A 16,580-nucleotide genomic window follows, 5' to 3' on the forward strand; every position below is an offset into this window, starting at 1 on the left:
TTGGTAAGTTGTGTTTTTAAAACGGTACACGCTAAAGATTCATCACAGTGGAAATTGAAAGAAATCATTCTTGAGCCTCCCTTGAAGAGTAATCAAGCTGATTTAGGATTTTGCTCATGATTCAATTCAATAAAGAGGTTTCCATACAATTATAAATATTAAATGAAAACAGATTTAAACAATTCTGCACAAAGTTCTACCATTAGGCTCATGCATAAGAACCTGAATTTACCAGGAATGGGAGACCATAAACAAAGGTGCAAGCATAAGAGAAAATGCAAACCACTAGTAGGAATGTCAGAGAGAGCTAATTTTTTCCAGTTAATCTAGCTGATATGTAAACACTATTAACCTGATCACAACATGTCCCTCTCGAGTCTGTCCTCAGTGGCCTAAACGATGTCCACAAACCCTCAGAGAAAGCAGGCAAGTGCAGTTTTCATTAATTCCGTGGTTACAACCTCAGAACACAAATGACAGGCAGCGGCTTCAGCGCACGGGCAGGTAAGCTCTTATTGAGATTACTATAGGGTGTCATAGCAGAGCAAAGTCTTAAGGAGCGATTTAAGGGGCACAATTACATGGACTTTGCAGATGTGCAGGGTGCTCTTCCCAAACTTAAGGAGGAGCATACGAGAAAGCACAAAGTTACCCATTTGGCAAGTTAACAAGTGAAAGATGGAGGCTGGCATCAAGGGATGATCAGAGGCAAGAGTAACTCTTAATAGGAGATGAAAGGGAAGACACATAGCTTATATTTGATGCCATAGAGCAGGGATGGGGAAACTTTTATGGGTCGGGGGCCGCTAACCCACAGAAAAATCAGGTGGGGGCTGCACACAAGTGAGAAGCCTCTGACAGAGGGAGAAAGACACTCCCCACCTTCCCCTTGCACATCAGAGCCTAAGAGGGCCCAGGTTGGTAGATTGTAAGTGTTCCAGTCCTGTGGGTGGCCGGCCGGGGGGGCTGGAGCACCAGCACAAGCCCCCCAGTGCTGAACCTCATGGGGCCGGATGCAGACAAGCTGGGAGCTGCATCCGGACCCCGGGCCTGAGGTTCCCCACCCCTGCCACAGAGAAAGGAGATCTAGTAGAGGGCTGCATAGTGGTGTGATGGTTTTGGTCAAAAGAGTCCCCTTGTGACTGTTACTTGATGTGTTGGAATACCACTGAGCCCCTCCGTCCTGCTGAGCCAGACCAGTCTCCTCCAGCCCTGGCACAGAGTTGTGGTCACAGCCCACAACTGAGTAATACAGACACTCAGATCAGATCAGCTCTGGGAAGGTTCAGTCAAATGGATCTGACACAGCACCCAAGTGCACAGTTCCAAGTGGACCAGAACCCCAGATAAATCTGTCTTACAGACTACCACACCTACCCCTCCGATACTTGACCTCAAACTAGGAAGACAAGCTGACAAATGTCACTTGCATTGCATCTTCTGCTCTGCCTTTTCTTCATGGACAACCAGACCATTTTCAAGTAAAAAAAGCAAGAAAATCACAGTTGCACAGGGAGACAGAGGAAAAAAAAAAAAAAAAAAAAAGAGCCAGGCTTTAATAAAACCCTTGAGTGCACTCTGCCCAGAAAATTCACATCAAAGCAGTAGAGAAAAGCGTTTGCTATCGAAGACTAAACGCAGCACTAATAAGGCTTTCACGAGAGCCTTAGAGTAACTATATCAGAGAAGCAGACAGGTGTAAAGAGCCCTCCCCAGCTCAGATCTCTGTTTAAAACAGATGGAGAACTGAATGTTAGGACCCAAACCATCAGCCTAAAGCTTTCCCTGTTCTCGACTTCCTCTTGCTACTGAGTGGCCAGCTCTGCTGGTAGGAATATTAACATAGCCAAGCTGTTGCATTTCAACCACCATTAGCTGGCTGGTTAAAATGCCAGCAGGAAGTCTATAGTAACGTTCCTATCCCTGGAGTTCCGTGAGTAGTTGCACCAGGGGGAAACTAAGAGAAAAGCTTCGCAGAGACCTAGCAGAAGTGTGTATGTGTAACTCTTGGAATCGCCTATTTCAAGAGAGTGTGCCTATCCCTCCCTACAAAATTTAGACTCCTAGGATCATTCCACATAGAGCCAAACTATTTGTATCTCGTCTTTTTACAGTTAGCTGTCTGAGTCACAATCCTGGAGGCAGCAATGCTCTGTTCTGGATCGCTGGCAAGGATAGCACAAGCTTTCCCATGTACAGCCCCGAAAGCCTTCTCTGGTACACAGGGCGTGAGAGGTAATTCCATCTGCATACAATCAGAGTTTGGCCATCTCTCTTGCCACTGTCAGCCACGATGTAAAACACAGGGCTGGCTTGTTTGGTTTTTTTTTTTTTAAAGTGATCTCTCCCCAACAAGAATGATTTCACATGGGCCATTACACAGCTATCAGTGACAGTGTTGGGAAGAAGGGACACAAGTCCTTGCCCCCCCCCACCCCCCCCAGACAGCAGGGCACAGAAGTAGCTCTCTCCATATCTCCCTAACACAGCCAAATACTTGTGGACACATTCATACAGATGGCTCCAGGGCACATTTGAGCATACTGCTATGTATATAACACATGTGCATGTTTATGTAGGGGTGTGACATGCCTCTTGAAAACAGTCAAACAAATTCCTGTGCGTGTGCCTAGATAGTGATAGCTTTTGGCTATGACCAAGTTTGGCTACAATGGAAACAGTGACTTTAGCTTAAATGTCCACACCCCTTCGCAGGACAGAGCCATGCAGTCAACTTACGTGGCTGAGCTCTTCTTAACTAAGGCAAACAACAGGCCCTCAGTAAATTCGGAAGAATGTCACTTGTGCAGACGTTCCAGTGTTTACGTGCAATGAAGTTAACTGCATAACTGGTTTGGTAAAGCAAATGTATAAGCTGATTTATTTTTCTGCGGAGCTAAAACACAGCTAATCCCCTCCACTTCTAACCTACAATTGTGAAATACCTCAGGGAAACCTGGGCCAGTCCTAGACAGCCATAGCAACCAGTAAAAAAAAAATGATAAATGAGTCTGGGGTAAAAAAAAGCATATAGCCAGAAAAATAATATGACTAGCTAGGCAGCTCTGGCTTTATTCATCCTACTGGGAGGAAATATGCAACATTTTATAAAAGCTAGACAAATCTCATTTGTATTCAGGGAAGCATCATTTTACGGAAGAATGTGCCTCGATAACAGAGTACTGTATTTGAAAACATGCATATGCGAACCTAGTAATTTGGACAGAGCATAGACTTGTAGATACTAGTGACTTTGAGGGAAACTGTCTAGCGGTTAAAATAGAACTCTAGCAGCCAAAACCTTATGAAACCTGACTGTTTTGGATTGTATACCCTTGGTCAAGTTACTTAATCGAGTCTCTCAACAGAATTGTAGGAGTGCTGCACTTCTGAAAAAAAAATGACCCTTATCCTATTCCTAACTAGTCACTATATTCAGATCCACATAACAACAATAATTCCCTAAATCAGTTACATGCACAGAAGCAAAATTCTCTACCTTGCAAATACAGGCACTCCCCGAGTTATAACCACCTCCACTTATGACCATCCGCACTTATGACCAAAGTAGTCGTAAATGTGGATCCGAGTTACGAACAGTGATCCGCACTTACGAACAGCGCGGTCGCCATGTAGCTCTATGGGATCCAAGCTACGAACACTTTGAGTGACAAACCAAGTGTTGGTCCATAACTTGTTCGTAACTCGGGGAGCAGCTTGTATGAAGAAACTTCTGCAAGGCAGGTAAGTGTCCTGGAAACTCTATCAGTTCCCCATGTTGCAACATGTGTCACCTGAAGCAAAGCTGTGCTATTCTTTCCTGCAGTAACTCTGGAAAAGGAGAACCCGATTAAGATATTTCTTTATCTTTAACAAAAACCACAAAAAGGATGGAATTCTCATGGTCACTACGAAAGAGGGCCAAGACATACTAAAAGGGTTTTCTGAAGCTCTAATTCCTTGTGATTGGTACTGGTAGAATCAATTCTATGTACTAAACTTTTAAGAAGTAGAACAATAAATCAAAAGAGAATCAATGAATCAATAAAGAATAATTCAGCAACAACAATAATTTAAGAGACTTGGGATTTGAGTTCTACTTATAAAAGTAACTTCCCTCCACGAGCTCAAGTAACTACCAAAATCCAAATGAAGCATTAGCACACAAGCACAACCTGCCCTGCTTAATCAAAGTCTCCCTTTATCATCATTTGCCTTATCCACTGTGCCTATAAGACCCATTCACGAACCAGGCCTGCATGATGCTAGCTGCTGTACAAACACAGTAAAGACAGTGCCTCTCCTGAAGGGCATATGTTTGTACAAGCTCTTTGTTGCAATAAAGAGGCATACTTTGTTAGCCATATGAATAAACTAGGTAGGTATTAAATACTGGTGTTCAGTATTTAAAATAATTACTTTAAAAACGGTCATTTACAGATATCAATTTTCTAAGAATTTCCAAGTAGAAAATCACAGAGGAAATGGAAGTGTGATTAATCAGTAGAGGTCAAAAACATGAAACCCATTCTCAGATACCAATAGGTTAATCTTTATGCTACACGAATACAGCACTATTTTCACATGGATGGCAATTAGGTAGATTACTGAGAACAATTAGAGGCGACTTGAGAAGGAAGGTATTATGCATAGTTCCATTTAAAAAACAAACACTTTCAAAACTGGTAAACTCTTTTATTACTGCATCATAGAGATAACCACAACCCCAGAACAGATTTTCCATTGGACAAGTGTTTCCCCCTCCCCATACACATCTTTCCCTAGTTTGAACTGAGGCATAAATCTTTTCTACCATGAGATATTCCCAATGTAGCCATGAACCATGACAAGTTAAGGTCACTGAATAGTGAAAAGTTTCATTTTCAAGGTTTCTAGGATTTTAAAAAAAACAACAAAAAAAATCTCCCATAAAATAACAGAGCTGGAATTTGTGGTCATGGCCAAACAGTGATAAAAATCAAGAACAGATAAAGCCACAAATAGAACTGAGATTTGCAGACTTGGGCTTGTCGAAGCGGGTGAGCCAGTGCTATTTAATCAAAAGCACAAAGCATCAAGTGTTTGTTACAGTGAACTGAAAAGCCAAGGCTTGAAGAATTCTAAAATTCAGTGCAGAACACTGATGGTCTAAAGTAAAGCAGCAATTCAGAGAAAGGAAAAGAAACAGAGAAATGTGACACGTGTGCTTAAAAGTGTTCATCACAAAACAGAACGAGACTTGGGCAAGATCAGCACAGGTGCCGTGCCGCATGTGAGAGATGTTCTAGAATCCGGGGTAATGTGTTAATGAGATTTTAAACAGTAGCTGGTTGAATTTTGCTCACTATGTCCTTCATATAAAACCACTCAGTAACAGTACGATACAATTCCATCTCATGCCCCCAGCCCCACACCATACAGGATGTAGTAAAACACACCTATAACAATAAAAAACTGGCTTGTATTCACAAGTAAGATCTTAGCTCTAATGGAGTTTTTAAAGAAAGTGAGAGATTATACGCAGTGTTCGCACTAGAGGGATGAATGTCTACAGCAGCCTAGTTTGCTGGGCATTAACCAGCCCACATGCACTCTAATGGGTTCCCTAGTAAAAAAAACTTTTGAAGATGAGTGGTCCTGTAGCACCTTAGAGGCTAACAAAAATATATTTTATATAGACTAGGGGGCTGTGCCCTGTGCTCGCTACACAGACAATATATATTTGTTAGTCTCTAAGGTGCTATAGGACCACTCGTTTTTAGTGGTATTTTTAAGCTACAGACTAACACGGATACCCCTCTCAGAGTTGCAAAGTTCCCTAGTGTGTGTCTGAAATGTGATTTTTTTCCACACAGGCCAGTTAAAATGTCTACCCATCTAGTGCAGATGAGCCTTAATTCATTGGCTGGCCCTATAAGTTTGAAGCTCATTCCCAGATCTGATTCAGGCACACACTGGCCCAGTTTTATCATCTCTACTTCTTCAGAGAGTGTACTGCAGAGCATTACACAAGCTCTTCTGCTTCAGCAAATGCTTTAAAGATCATTTGTAAGAAGAAGTTGAACCTCTCTACTCTAGCACCCCTGGAACCTGACTGGTGCTGAATAAAGAATTTGCCAAACCATGGGAGGTCGATATTGTCTAGCATCGTGACCTTCCACTGCTTACTGAGCTCTGAGAAGACATTTAGGGGTACGTTAGAGCTAAATAACAGCACAGAGCCAAGAGCCAGGACTGGTGGCTGTAAACAAAGTTTATGGGACTTCAGGAAACTTAGCCACACCCAAGTGGACAGCCAGCTAACTAAAATCATGCTGGACCATGGATGTTACCAGACCAGAGACTGCTGGACTAGAGAGGTTCAACCTGTATTAAAACCTCCATAGGTTGAAAAAGTATTACCGCTTTGATATTTAGGTCCTCCCTATGCTGATCATGGTAGTATGTGATGGCCACATCATAGAATACTAGGACTGAAAGGGACCTCAAGAGGTCGTCGAGTCCAGTCCCCTGCCCCCATGGCAGGACCAAATTCTGTCTAGACCATCCCTGATAGACATTTATCTCACCTACTCTTAAATATCTCCAGAGATGGAGATTCCACAACCTTCCTGGGCAATTTATTCCAGTGTTTGACTGCCCTGACAGTTAGGAACTTTTTCCTAATGTCCAACCTAAACCTCCCTTGCTGCAGTTTAAGCCCATTGCTTCTTGTTCTATCCTCAGAGGCCAAGATGAACAAGTTTTCTCCCTCTTCCTTTCGACACCCTTTTGGATACCTGAAAACGGCTATCATTTCCCCCCTCAGTCTTCTCTTTTCTAAACTAAACAAACCTAATTCTTTCAGCCTTCCTTCATAGGTCATGTTCTCTAGACCTTTCATCATTCTTGTTGCTCTTCTCTGGACCCTCTCCAGTTTCTCCACATCTTTCTTGAAATCCATCATACAACTGGATGAGCAAGTAGAAAACAACTGAGCTTATAAGAAAAGGCTGTTCTTGCCATAATGTGCTTTGAGCAGACCGTGTTTCAATGAGAAAGAACCCACTCTGAAATTTGTGTTTTTACTCTTCAGTGTACAGCATTAAAATTTTGTCAAAGACTCAGGAAGTCAGAAAAGCAGGACAAAGAAAAAATATCAATTTCAGCTTTGCCAAGTGGTCAAGACAAGCAGAAAATATCCTCATTAACCAGAAAAAAGTGATTGGCGTCAGTTTCCTGCTCCCCCACAAGCATATTAGAGGAGGCCGGAGTAGGCTAAAGGACACAAGATACAGCTGCTCTGAACTGCCAGTGGTCATTATTTGTGCTGTGATAGTGCCTCGGGGTCCCACAGAGGAGGTTGCTGGTGGGACTGAGGGGAGCAGAGCAATATACTGAGTTGTGTCAAGTTTGTGGTCAAGGGCTGAGCAAAGCAAGAGAATAAGCTGAGGGGAAGGGTTGGGAGCATAAACATACCACAAGTAATGCCCGGGGAAACTAGCAGCAATAAGAAATACACCACGCAGAACACCCTATACCAAATCCATTTCATATGTGTCTGTCAGTGTACTAACTGACGTCTATGATTAAAAGAGATGGGGTTTGAGGTTTTCCAGCCATGGTAAGGTAATTCAGAGACAGCTATTTAGCCAAGAAAAGCAAGTGATAGTTTGCCAAACAAGCTTTGCAGCAAAATAAACTCTAGTTTGATTACTCATTGCAGCAGTGCATAATCTACTACAGGTTGAACCTCTCTAGTCTGGCAATATCTGCGGTCCAGCATGATTTTAGATAGCTGGATGTACATTTGGGTGAGGCCAACTTTCCTGCAGTCCCATAAAGTTTGTTTACAGCCACCATGGTTCTGTGCGGTCATTTAGCTCTTATTTAACCCTAAGTGTCTTCTAAGAATCCAGCAAGCAGTGGAAGTGTCAGTAATGCTGCTAGACAATACTGGCCTTCCATGGTTCAGCAAATTCTCTGGTTTGGCACCGAGGATGCCAGACTAGGGTGGTTTAATCTGTATATATTTTAAAGAACTTGTCTGTTTGATCAAAACTCCTCTACGTGGTAAGATCTAGGACACCAAATTTGGTTTGCAGCTTCCTCTTATAATGTAATGCAATGGAAGGGTTTGGTTATGCCAGGAAAACAGGATGTGCCTGGAATGGGATTGCTTCTCATCACACCATACAGAAGAGACAAAAGTTACCAAATAAAGTACAGTCTTTGAAAGTGACATTACTGAACCAAGATGAGCCCAAAAAATAGGGTGAACCTCAAATAGGATTGTTTCTCAATAAACCTTACAGAAAAGAGATGAAACGAAGAAATTTGTAGTAATGCTCTGGTTTGGAACAGCTAAATCAATGTTTAAGGTATGAAAACTAGAAGATAGTTTTACTGGAAGCCAAATTGACTATAGCCCTTTTTTTTGTTAAAAAACACAAATAAGCGTTTATAGGGATGAAGAAAAAAATACACTTAATGGAATTCCCATTTAAATAAAATTGTTAAAAAACGTAATCGACAAATTTTAACAATCCCTTTTAAAAGAACTCAGAAATCAACATAAACTTCATAAAACAACACTACTTTTGAAAAATACAATCGTTTATATAAAGCAGGTATGTTATCCTTTTATTTAAAAAACAAAACAAAACACCTTAATTGAGTGAAGGATCCGAGCAATGGGTAAATCTGCTAGCTTCCTTATATTTTGGGAAAGAAATGGCCTCTCTAATGTTTAGTAACAGCCTCACAATTGCAAAGTTAGCTGCTGCCATGAGGGAGCGTTTTCTTTGCAACTGAATCCTTGATTTACACACTTTAAAAAAAAGTCAACAAACACAGTCTATTAAAAACATTTAACGTGTCTGGGACACAAGTGATGAGGGCTATAAAGACAGCATCAGCCTGAATCAATAAAACGATAATACTGAAGCTAATGGATCGGTTATATCTGAAGTTCATGGCAAAGTTGAAAAATAGAAACTTATGAATTATAAATGCTCTTTCCAGAGAACACTGAAAGCTGATTTTATTATTGCAGGTCTGGAAGATGGAGCTACGTATTTTGTGGAAAGCATGAGAAGTCTTCTTGTAGAGAATCTGTTCTCAATAGCTCGCCACCAATTACACATACACAATTTGTCTGCTGCGCACATGAAATGCAAAGAAACGGAAAATGTTTTGTTGTTCAGGAAACTCCCACAATTGGATTGCTCCAAAAAATGCAACAGGAAGGGAGTCAGAAGTTTGCTTCTTTATTAACATGGTTCACTTAACTTTTTTTTTTAAAATCCGGTGAACACACTACAGTGCACATAACTGCAAGTTCTGGGGACAGGATGAGAACAAGTCACATGACTTACTGTCCAAGTGGAAAGGAAGTCAGACACTGCACCACTAAGCATTGTATTCAAACTTGTACAGAATTTTAGGGATTTCAAATGCTGCAGAAATGGCCTTAAATCTTGAACCAAATAATATTAATACCTATAAAGTGAGACATTTGAGGCATTTGCAAAGTCAGAGGCACGTCTGAGATGTTTGCATGAAAAAAGCAAATCTAATTAATGCTCCCACTGACAGTAAATGTTTTAGGAAACTAAATAAAAGTTGGGTATATTAAATTTAGGTGGGAAATCTTGTACTTTAACCCAGTCTCTGAATCTAGGACAGTTTATGGGAATCACATGGAATAAAACAACTTTAATTGTGAGGGACCAGGGAAAAAAATCTCAACTAAGATTTGGACCCAAATTTCAATGATGCAACAGTAAAACTGGACCTGCACACCTCTTCAAAAGCCAGATTTAGGCAAGATGTCTTCATTCCTCCCTGCAGCAAGTGACATGCTTAAGATTACAAGTGATTTGTGGGTAGATGGCTCTGTTGAGTCAGCATTTGAAAGCGTGACCACGGGAGCACGGCCACGAGATGCGGAAGTTCTGGACTAGCGAGCAGCAGAGCCGACAGTGACTGTGTTTTTTCAGGGCCCCTCCAATTTAAGAGTCAGTCATCTCACATTACTGAGCAATTTATTAACTGGCAGAGAAACAGTTACAAAACTGTGTGTGCTTAACTGCTTGGGAATCACAGATTAAGAAGCTACTTGAACTGTGAAGAACCCCAAAGCTGGGTCAAAAAGGCATTCACTGGATTCGCAATCACTCCGCAGGCCGCGCGTATAAATACAACGTGAATTGATACTCTGCCCAACAGGCCATTTTCTGACCCACAGACTCTCAGGACTGGAAGGGACCTCAGTAGGCCATATATTCCAGTCCTCTGCACTCATGGGAGGACTAAGTTAGCCAGATCAGGGGTTCTCAACTTTGCTTTGGGAGGCTCCCTTAGCAATGCTATAAAAGCTCCGTGGCCCCCCTGTGCTGCTACTGTGTTTTTGTCATATCCAGTGGATTTCAGGCTGCGGCATAGGCAGCAGCAAGCAAGGCAATTGCTGAGGGCCACATGCCAGAGGGCCTGCAAAGCTAAGTTCCTTGGGCTTTCGGCCCTGGGTCCAGCCCTACTCTCTTGTTGACTGTGTCAGACCTCCTGAAACCTGCTCACAGCCCACCCAGGGGTAGAATCCCCTTTTTAATGGGGCAGTCCCTTATTTATACCCTCTTGCAGGCATCCAGGGAGGGGGGGAATTGTCCCGTATTTTCCATTCCCCCTGCTGATCTGATCAGTCTGTGGTCAGCACAGCCACAGCCCCTGCCGCAGTGGTGAAGCCCCCAGTCTCCGGGGCTGAATTCCTAGCAGCCTTCCCCCCTCCTCACTGAAATCCTGATTCACGGTGCCCTCCGAATCCCCAGCACACACACGTCTGCGGAAGTCTGGTCCAATGATGGACACCCCACAACCTCTCCAGGCAATTTATGCCAGTGCTTAACCACCCTGACAGGCAGGAAGTTTTTTCTAACGTTCAACCCAAACCTCCCTCGCTGCAGTTTAAGCCCATTGCTTCTTGTCCTATCCTCAGAGGCCAAGGAGGACAATTTTTCTCCCTTCTTCTTGTAACAACCATTTATGTAAAATTCAGTTATATTGTACAACATGGAGGAGCTGCATTTCCTAGAAAATCTCCTTTATTACCAACAGAGCCCTGGGGATTCCCATTTGCCTCAGCTTTAACCCCTGCCACCATAACACCCCTGCCACCTTCTCTCTCCCTTCTTCTTTCCTCTAGAGGAATCACTAACAGGTAATCCCTTTCCTATCCAGGCCTAACCATTCTGTACCGCCAAGCAGCTTACAGCAGAGCGACTGACCACCCGTACAGTAGTGCAGAGATCTACCAATCAGTATGTTAGGCTGGTGAAACACCCCATTTATTGTAACAGCATTTTCACACAGGACTGATCTCAAGACTAAAATGGCAGAGATGTAAATGAACACATACAAGATTCAAACCCAGCACTTCGACATGCACGTAACCCGTCAGATTTAGAGTGACAGAAAACAAGGCAGCAATGATTTAATGTTCCATACCTGACTGGAAGACGTATCGGGCTAAGCCTTGCATTAACTCTGCCGGCCATGTAGGTGGCGCTGATTCCCCTGTTTCTCTCTTTAGTCGAAACGTCAACTCGAATCCAAAACCACTCGGCCCATCTGTTCCTGTAAATCTGAAGGGAAGGAAAAGCAAAAGGGTCACATAATTCACCTTAACAACAGTGGACCTAAGGATCAGGTAGATGTGAGCAGTAGACAGATATGCTGCGCACTGGTTTTCAAGATGTTATGCCCTTTCTTTGCCTCTTAGGATGAATGAGGAGTTCAGAGCTTCTCTAGTTGTGTGTGAATCTACATGCAGCCACAAGGAACAGAATCATTAGGTTAACTAGCTAATTTCTGCATAAAACTAATAATTCAGGCATCAAAAGAAATCTAAACAGTATTCTGGGATATGGCATGGAGCATTCTGTACTGGGGACAGGTCAACAGGAAAAAAAGTGGAAAAAGCCACGTTAGCAGAGACGGGGAGATAAAGGCTAGGGATGTTAAATATCGACTAACTGACTAATCAAATAGTTGATGCATTTTGCATTGAGTATTTGATTAGTTGATAAGGCGCCTCTGCCTTTGAAGTATAGCAACAGCTGACCCCAGCTGCCGCTCTGAAATGGCACATGCAACCTACAGACACCCGAACTGGCCCCAGGCTGCACGTGGCATTTCAAAGCAATAGCACTGCACGGAGCCCAGAGTCAGTGGGGGAGTCCCCAGCCGATCCTGGGCTCCACGTGGCACTGCCACTTTGAAATGCTGCATGCAGCATGGGGACAACCCACCTGACCCTGGGCTGCACACGGCATTTCAAAGTGGCAGTACCTCATGGAACCCGGGGTCTGACCCCAGGCTCCAAGCAGTGCTGCTGCTTTGAAGTACCCCCTCCACCTCTCCTTGCTGCCTCTTTCTGATAGAGGCAGTGGAGGACGGGGGACGGGACACTAATTCTTCACATCCCTGATAAAGGCTGAAATGTAGGCAAGACTGTCCAGTGGAAAAGTAGTAAGGCTTTTGACGTTGCCTCGCATGGCCTTCTCACAAACTAAGTTAATATAACCTAGATAAAGCCACTGTAAGATGAGTGGAGAACTGATTGGAAAATGCACAAGCGACGAGGCACCTTACAGACTAACAGATTTATTGGAGCACAAGCTTTCGTGAAAATGGTCCCATGAGAGTAGTTATCCATGGTTCAGTCAAGCTGAAAAGGCGTATCAAGCGGGGTACTGCAGGGATCAGTTCTAGGTGCTTTTGCACAATATTTTCATTAATGATTTAGATAACGGCAGACAGAAGACACTTAAAGTTTGCTGACGATATCAAGTGGGGGGGGGTATTGCAAGAGCTTTGGAAGATAGTATTAAAATTCAGAATGATTTGGACAAACCAGAGAAACAAATCTGAAGCAAACCGAATGAAATTCAATGAATCCATGGTTCTCAACCAGGGATTCAAGGTCCCCTGGGGGCAGTGAGCAGCTTTCGGGGGCAGGGGAGGAGGGGAGATGCAGAACCAACATCAGACTTCCTGGGGCCCAGGGTAGAAAGCCAATGTCTCCCACTGCATGGTGCTGAAGCCAGGGCTTTGAGCCCCACCACGCGGGTTGGAAGCTGAAGCCTAAGCTATATAATTTGCAGGAGGCCTGTGGCATGAGGCTCCAGGCAATTGCCTTGTTTGCCACCTCCCTAATGCCAACTCTGGCTTTTCTATGCAGAAAACCAGTTATTGGGTTAAGGTTAGTGAGGAAATTTTAACTACTCTCAAGTACATAAAAGGCTGTTACAAGGAGGGATGAAAATTGTTCTCCTTAACCTCTGGGGACAGGACAAGAAGAAATGGACTTAAATAGCAGCAAGTGCAGGTTAGATTATGGAATTTGCATCACTGGTGCAAGAGCAAGTTAGAAAAACACCTGTCAGGGATGGTCTAGAATCTAACAATTTAGTCCTAGCCTTGAGTACAGGGGACTGGACTAGAAGATGTCTTGAGGTCCCCTTCCAGTCTTATGATTTCTGGCTTGAATATTTCAGAGTTCTACATTTTAATTTCTTAGTCACATGTACAAATATTTAAGTTCACAAAATTTGAGACCAGTTAGTGACACTAACTTCGTCTATACTAATGTCATCATCTCCCTTACTTGCTTCTTATGGCTGTGTCACAAAGTACTAAGGAGGTATAAGAAAGATGGATTTTAGACAGCATAGAGGCATCACACAGAAACAGGCCTTCATAAGCCAGTACCATCTTGTAAGTTGCATAAATTTGCAAGAATCTTTACGGGAACTGTCAAAGCCCACAGAAAAAGTGAATGTCTTGGATCCAGGGCCCTTGCTGACAGCTATGAAAGATATAATGCAGGAGGTGTTAACATTCTATTTTTACTACAAATAACCACACAGGGCAGTCAAAAAGCTCAGCGTATTTCCCAGTTGTGGTGCAGGGCCCACCAGTAATGCTCAGAGCACTTCCAGGTGTCAGCACTGTCATAATGGTAAAGAATTTGTCTCTTCAGCTGAGATGTTTCTCAGAAATTCTGGGCTGGGCAACAGCTCTCAGCTTTTGAGACTAACCCAAAAAACCAAACTCGAGTACTACTGTGTGCTCTCCAGAGTCACATCAAATAGGCTTGGCAGAATTCTAATTATTTTTTGTAACTGCAAACATAATATTGACTTTAATACTAAGCGCTTTTTTTCAATTTTAATCAAATTCACAATTGTAGGAAATTACAGGGGACTCAAACAGAGGATCATACAACTATTTGGTGACAGTAGAGGTTTACCCTTAAGAACTTAAAGCTTTATATCTATTAAAAGCACAAATTGTGAAAATCACATCAAAATATACAAAGTAAATATCCTTAAATGAAATTCTAATAAGGTCTCAAACAGCCTTAAGTTCCTTTCTTTGCCTATCTATACATTTCAATTATTGATGGAAATATTTTTTCATGGGTTTGTTGTACAGAAAAATCAACATTTACTGACATTTATAGGTAACAGTGAAATCATGCCAAGCCTAATCATAACCATCTTTGTTGATGTTTCTTCAGTGCAATTTGCAGACGATGAAACTGGAGAGGCAGCAAATATACCGCAGGACAGGGCCAAGATATGAAATAACCTGAAGAGATCAAAGCTGCCGTGACTGTAGGCAGTGAGAGAAGTTATTGAAAGACTAAGCATAGGGAAGAAAATAAACACAGAAAAGATAAACATTAGATATCTAAGCAGCTCTGCCAAACACATTTAAGCACGTTCGTTTTCATCCTGACTACACAATATACTCCACAATTTGAAGAATTTGAGAATCCTTGGCATAGAGAAAAGGCATATCTGCTGCAAATAGGATAGACCTGGTCTTCAAGTATTGATAGTCAAGGGGTGTTGATATATAATTCCAAGAAGCTACTGTAGCTTGCCGTAACAAGCCACAATATACGCATACATTATAGACTGTACATAAACCATGGACGTGCTTACTGGGATCATGGAATAGAATTCTGATTAGTGAAGCCTGCCTTAAGTGACCAACCAAAAAGGCTGCGTTAGAGAGGAAAGGTGAGTGAGGTAATATCTTTTATTGGATCGAGGTTTGTTGATGAGACAGAGAAGCTCCTTCAGGTCTGGGAAAGGAATACTCAGGTTACAGCAAAAGGCAAGGTGAAACAGATTGCTTAGCATCAACAGTTAAACCATACTCTAAGAGCCCATGCTGCCCATAAACACCTCTGCAGTCACTGGGCAGAAAAGAGGGGGTGAGTGGGCTACAGGTAATTGTAGTAAAAACCATAAACCCAGCGTCTCTGCTCCATCTATGATTTTTGGTGTCAAGCAGAGTAAAGAATGTTAGCTCCCAGGCTTGCCTTTTGAAAGTGTTGTGCAGGTATCGCTGAGGACGAGGCACCATTTGGGAGCAGTAAATCTGTGAATACTACGAGTGTCCAAATGCTGGACACTGTAGGGAGACACACACAAGGCTCGGTGCGCTATCTTGTAGTGTGTCAGCGGGAACTCCCAGGCCTGGAGGGTAGGGCTTGCATTGCCCATGGCTAGTGCAGGTGGGGAGCTGATACATGGCAAACAGACAAAACTGCCTCACACTTTGGGGTTAGTGAGGAGTCTCCCAACTTTTTGAGTATCCCTGGGAAGCATCACACTGTCCTAGCGCTGAAGAATGCTCTCTTCGAGGCCACTTTCAGGCCTTACACCATTTGTCATGTTCAATTACTTGAAGCTACTATATAATGTGATTATCTGAATTAACATTCATTATTTTAGAGGTAGATGCCCAACCCTCTCTCAAGCTGGTGAACACTGACACAAGCAATCCAACTGAAGGCACTGAATATTCCCATGAGTGCTCACCAGCATGTGTAACATTTGCACAACTGGGTTCTTCACTCGTTTGTTCTCACTCTGTAGATACCTAGTTCCAACGTCAACAATTGGACTCTTAAAATACAACTATAAATTCTAGTCAATCTTGGCGCCTGATGACCTGATTAGAAGGTGACCTTATGAAGGGTTATCTTGACTGAAACGAGCACAAAGTCCTTCCATATTTTAGCATGGTCAAAGGCTACTTACTACTTAAGTGTTAAAGGGAGCCTTCTGGCAGGCACAGAAATGGCTTTGCATGGTTAAAACATGAAATGGGAGTAATGCACAGTTCTTAAGTGACGGTCAACTGGAGAGGCTCATTTGTGCCTGAAAATCTGGTCCCTTGTATGATTAGAAAGAGCATCCAAAGTTATAGAAATTCTCACATTTTTACTAGTTTACTTTGCACATTTGACACACTTTAGTATCAGTTAGCAAAAGAGAAATGTACAGAATAAACCTTTATAAGAGGGAAGAGTAGAAAAATTACCACAATTTTACTGAAGGATTTTTTAAAAAAAATTCCAGCATGTAAAAAGGTGCTGTATCAGCAATGATCAATTAAACAAATCAAATTGACATCAAAATTTCAAACTGCTCTTACAAAGTCAAAATTCTTGGAAAGCAGTCTTGGATTGCTGCAGGATTATCTCCCCAGTATGGAAATTCCAACTATATACTTTGAAGCTTGTT

The 16,580-nt window shown here is 42.5% G+C and overlaps 1 protein-coding gene across 3 annotated transcripts in view; it reads right to left on the minus strand.

Moving 5' to 3' along the window:
• The window catches only part of SUFU (SUFU negative regulator of hedgehog signaling), a 106,668-nt gene that overhangs the window by 61,864 nt on the left and 28,224 nt on the right, over window positions 1-16,580 (minus strand). For all 3 annotated transcript variants that reach the window (XM_075935577.2, XM_075935576.2, XM_089780230.1), the window contains exon 3: window positions 11,482-11,618. In XM_075935577.2, the coding sequence (XP_075791692.1) occupies window positions 11,482-11,618 (137 nt within the window). The remainder of the gene's footprint in view (window positions 1-11,481; window positions 11,619-16,580) is intronic.

This window comes from Pelodiscus sinensis, chromosome 8 (assembly GCF_052426305.1).
Source record: "Pelodiscus sinensis isolate ZL-2025 chromosome 8, ASM5242630v1, whole genome shotgun sequence".
NCBI classification, from domain to species: domain Eukaryota; kingdom Metazoa; phylum Chordata; order Testudines; family Trionychidae; genus Pelodiscus; species Pelodiscus sinensis.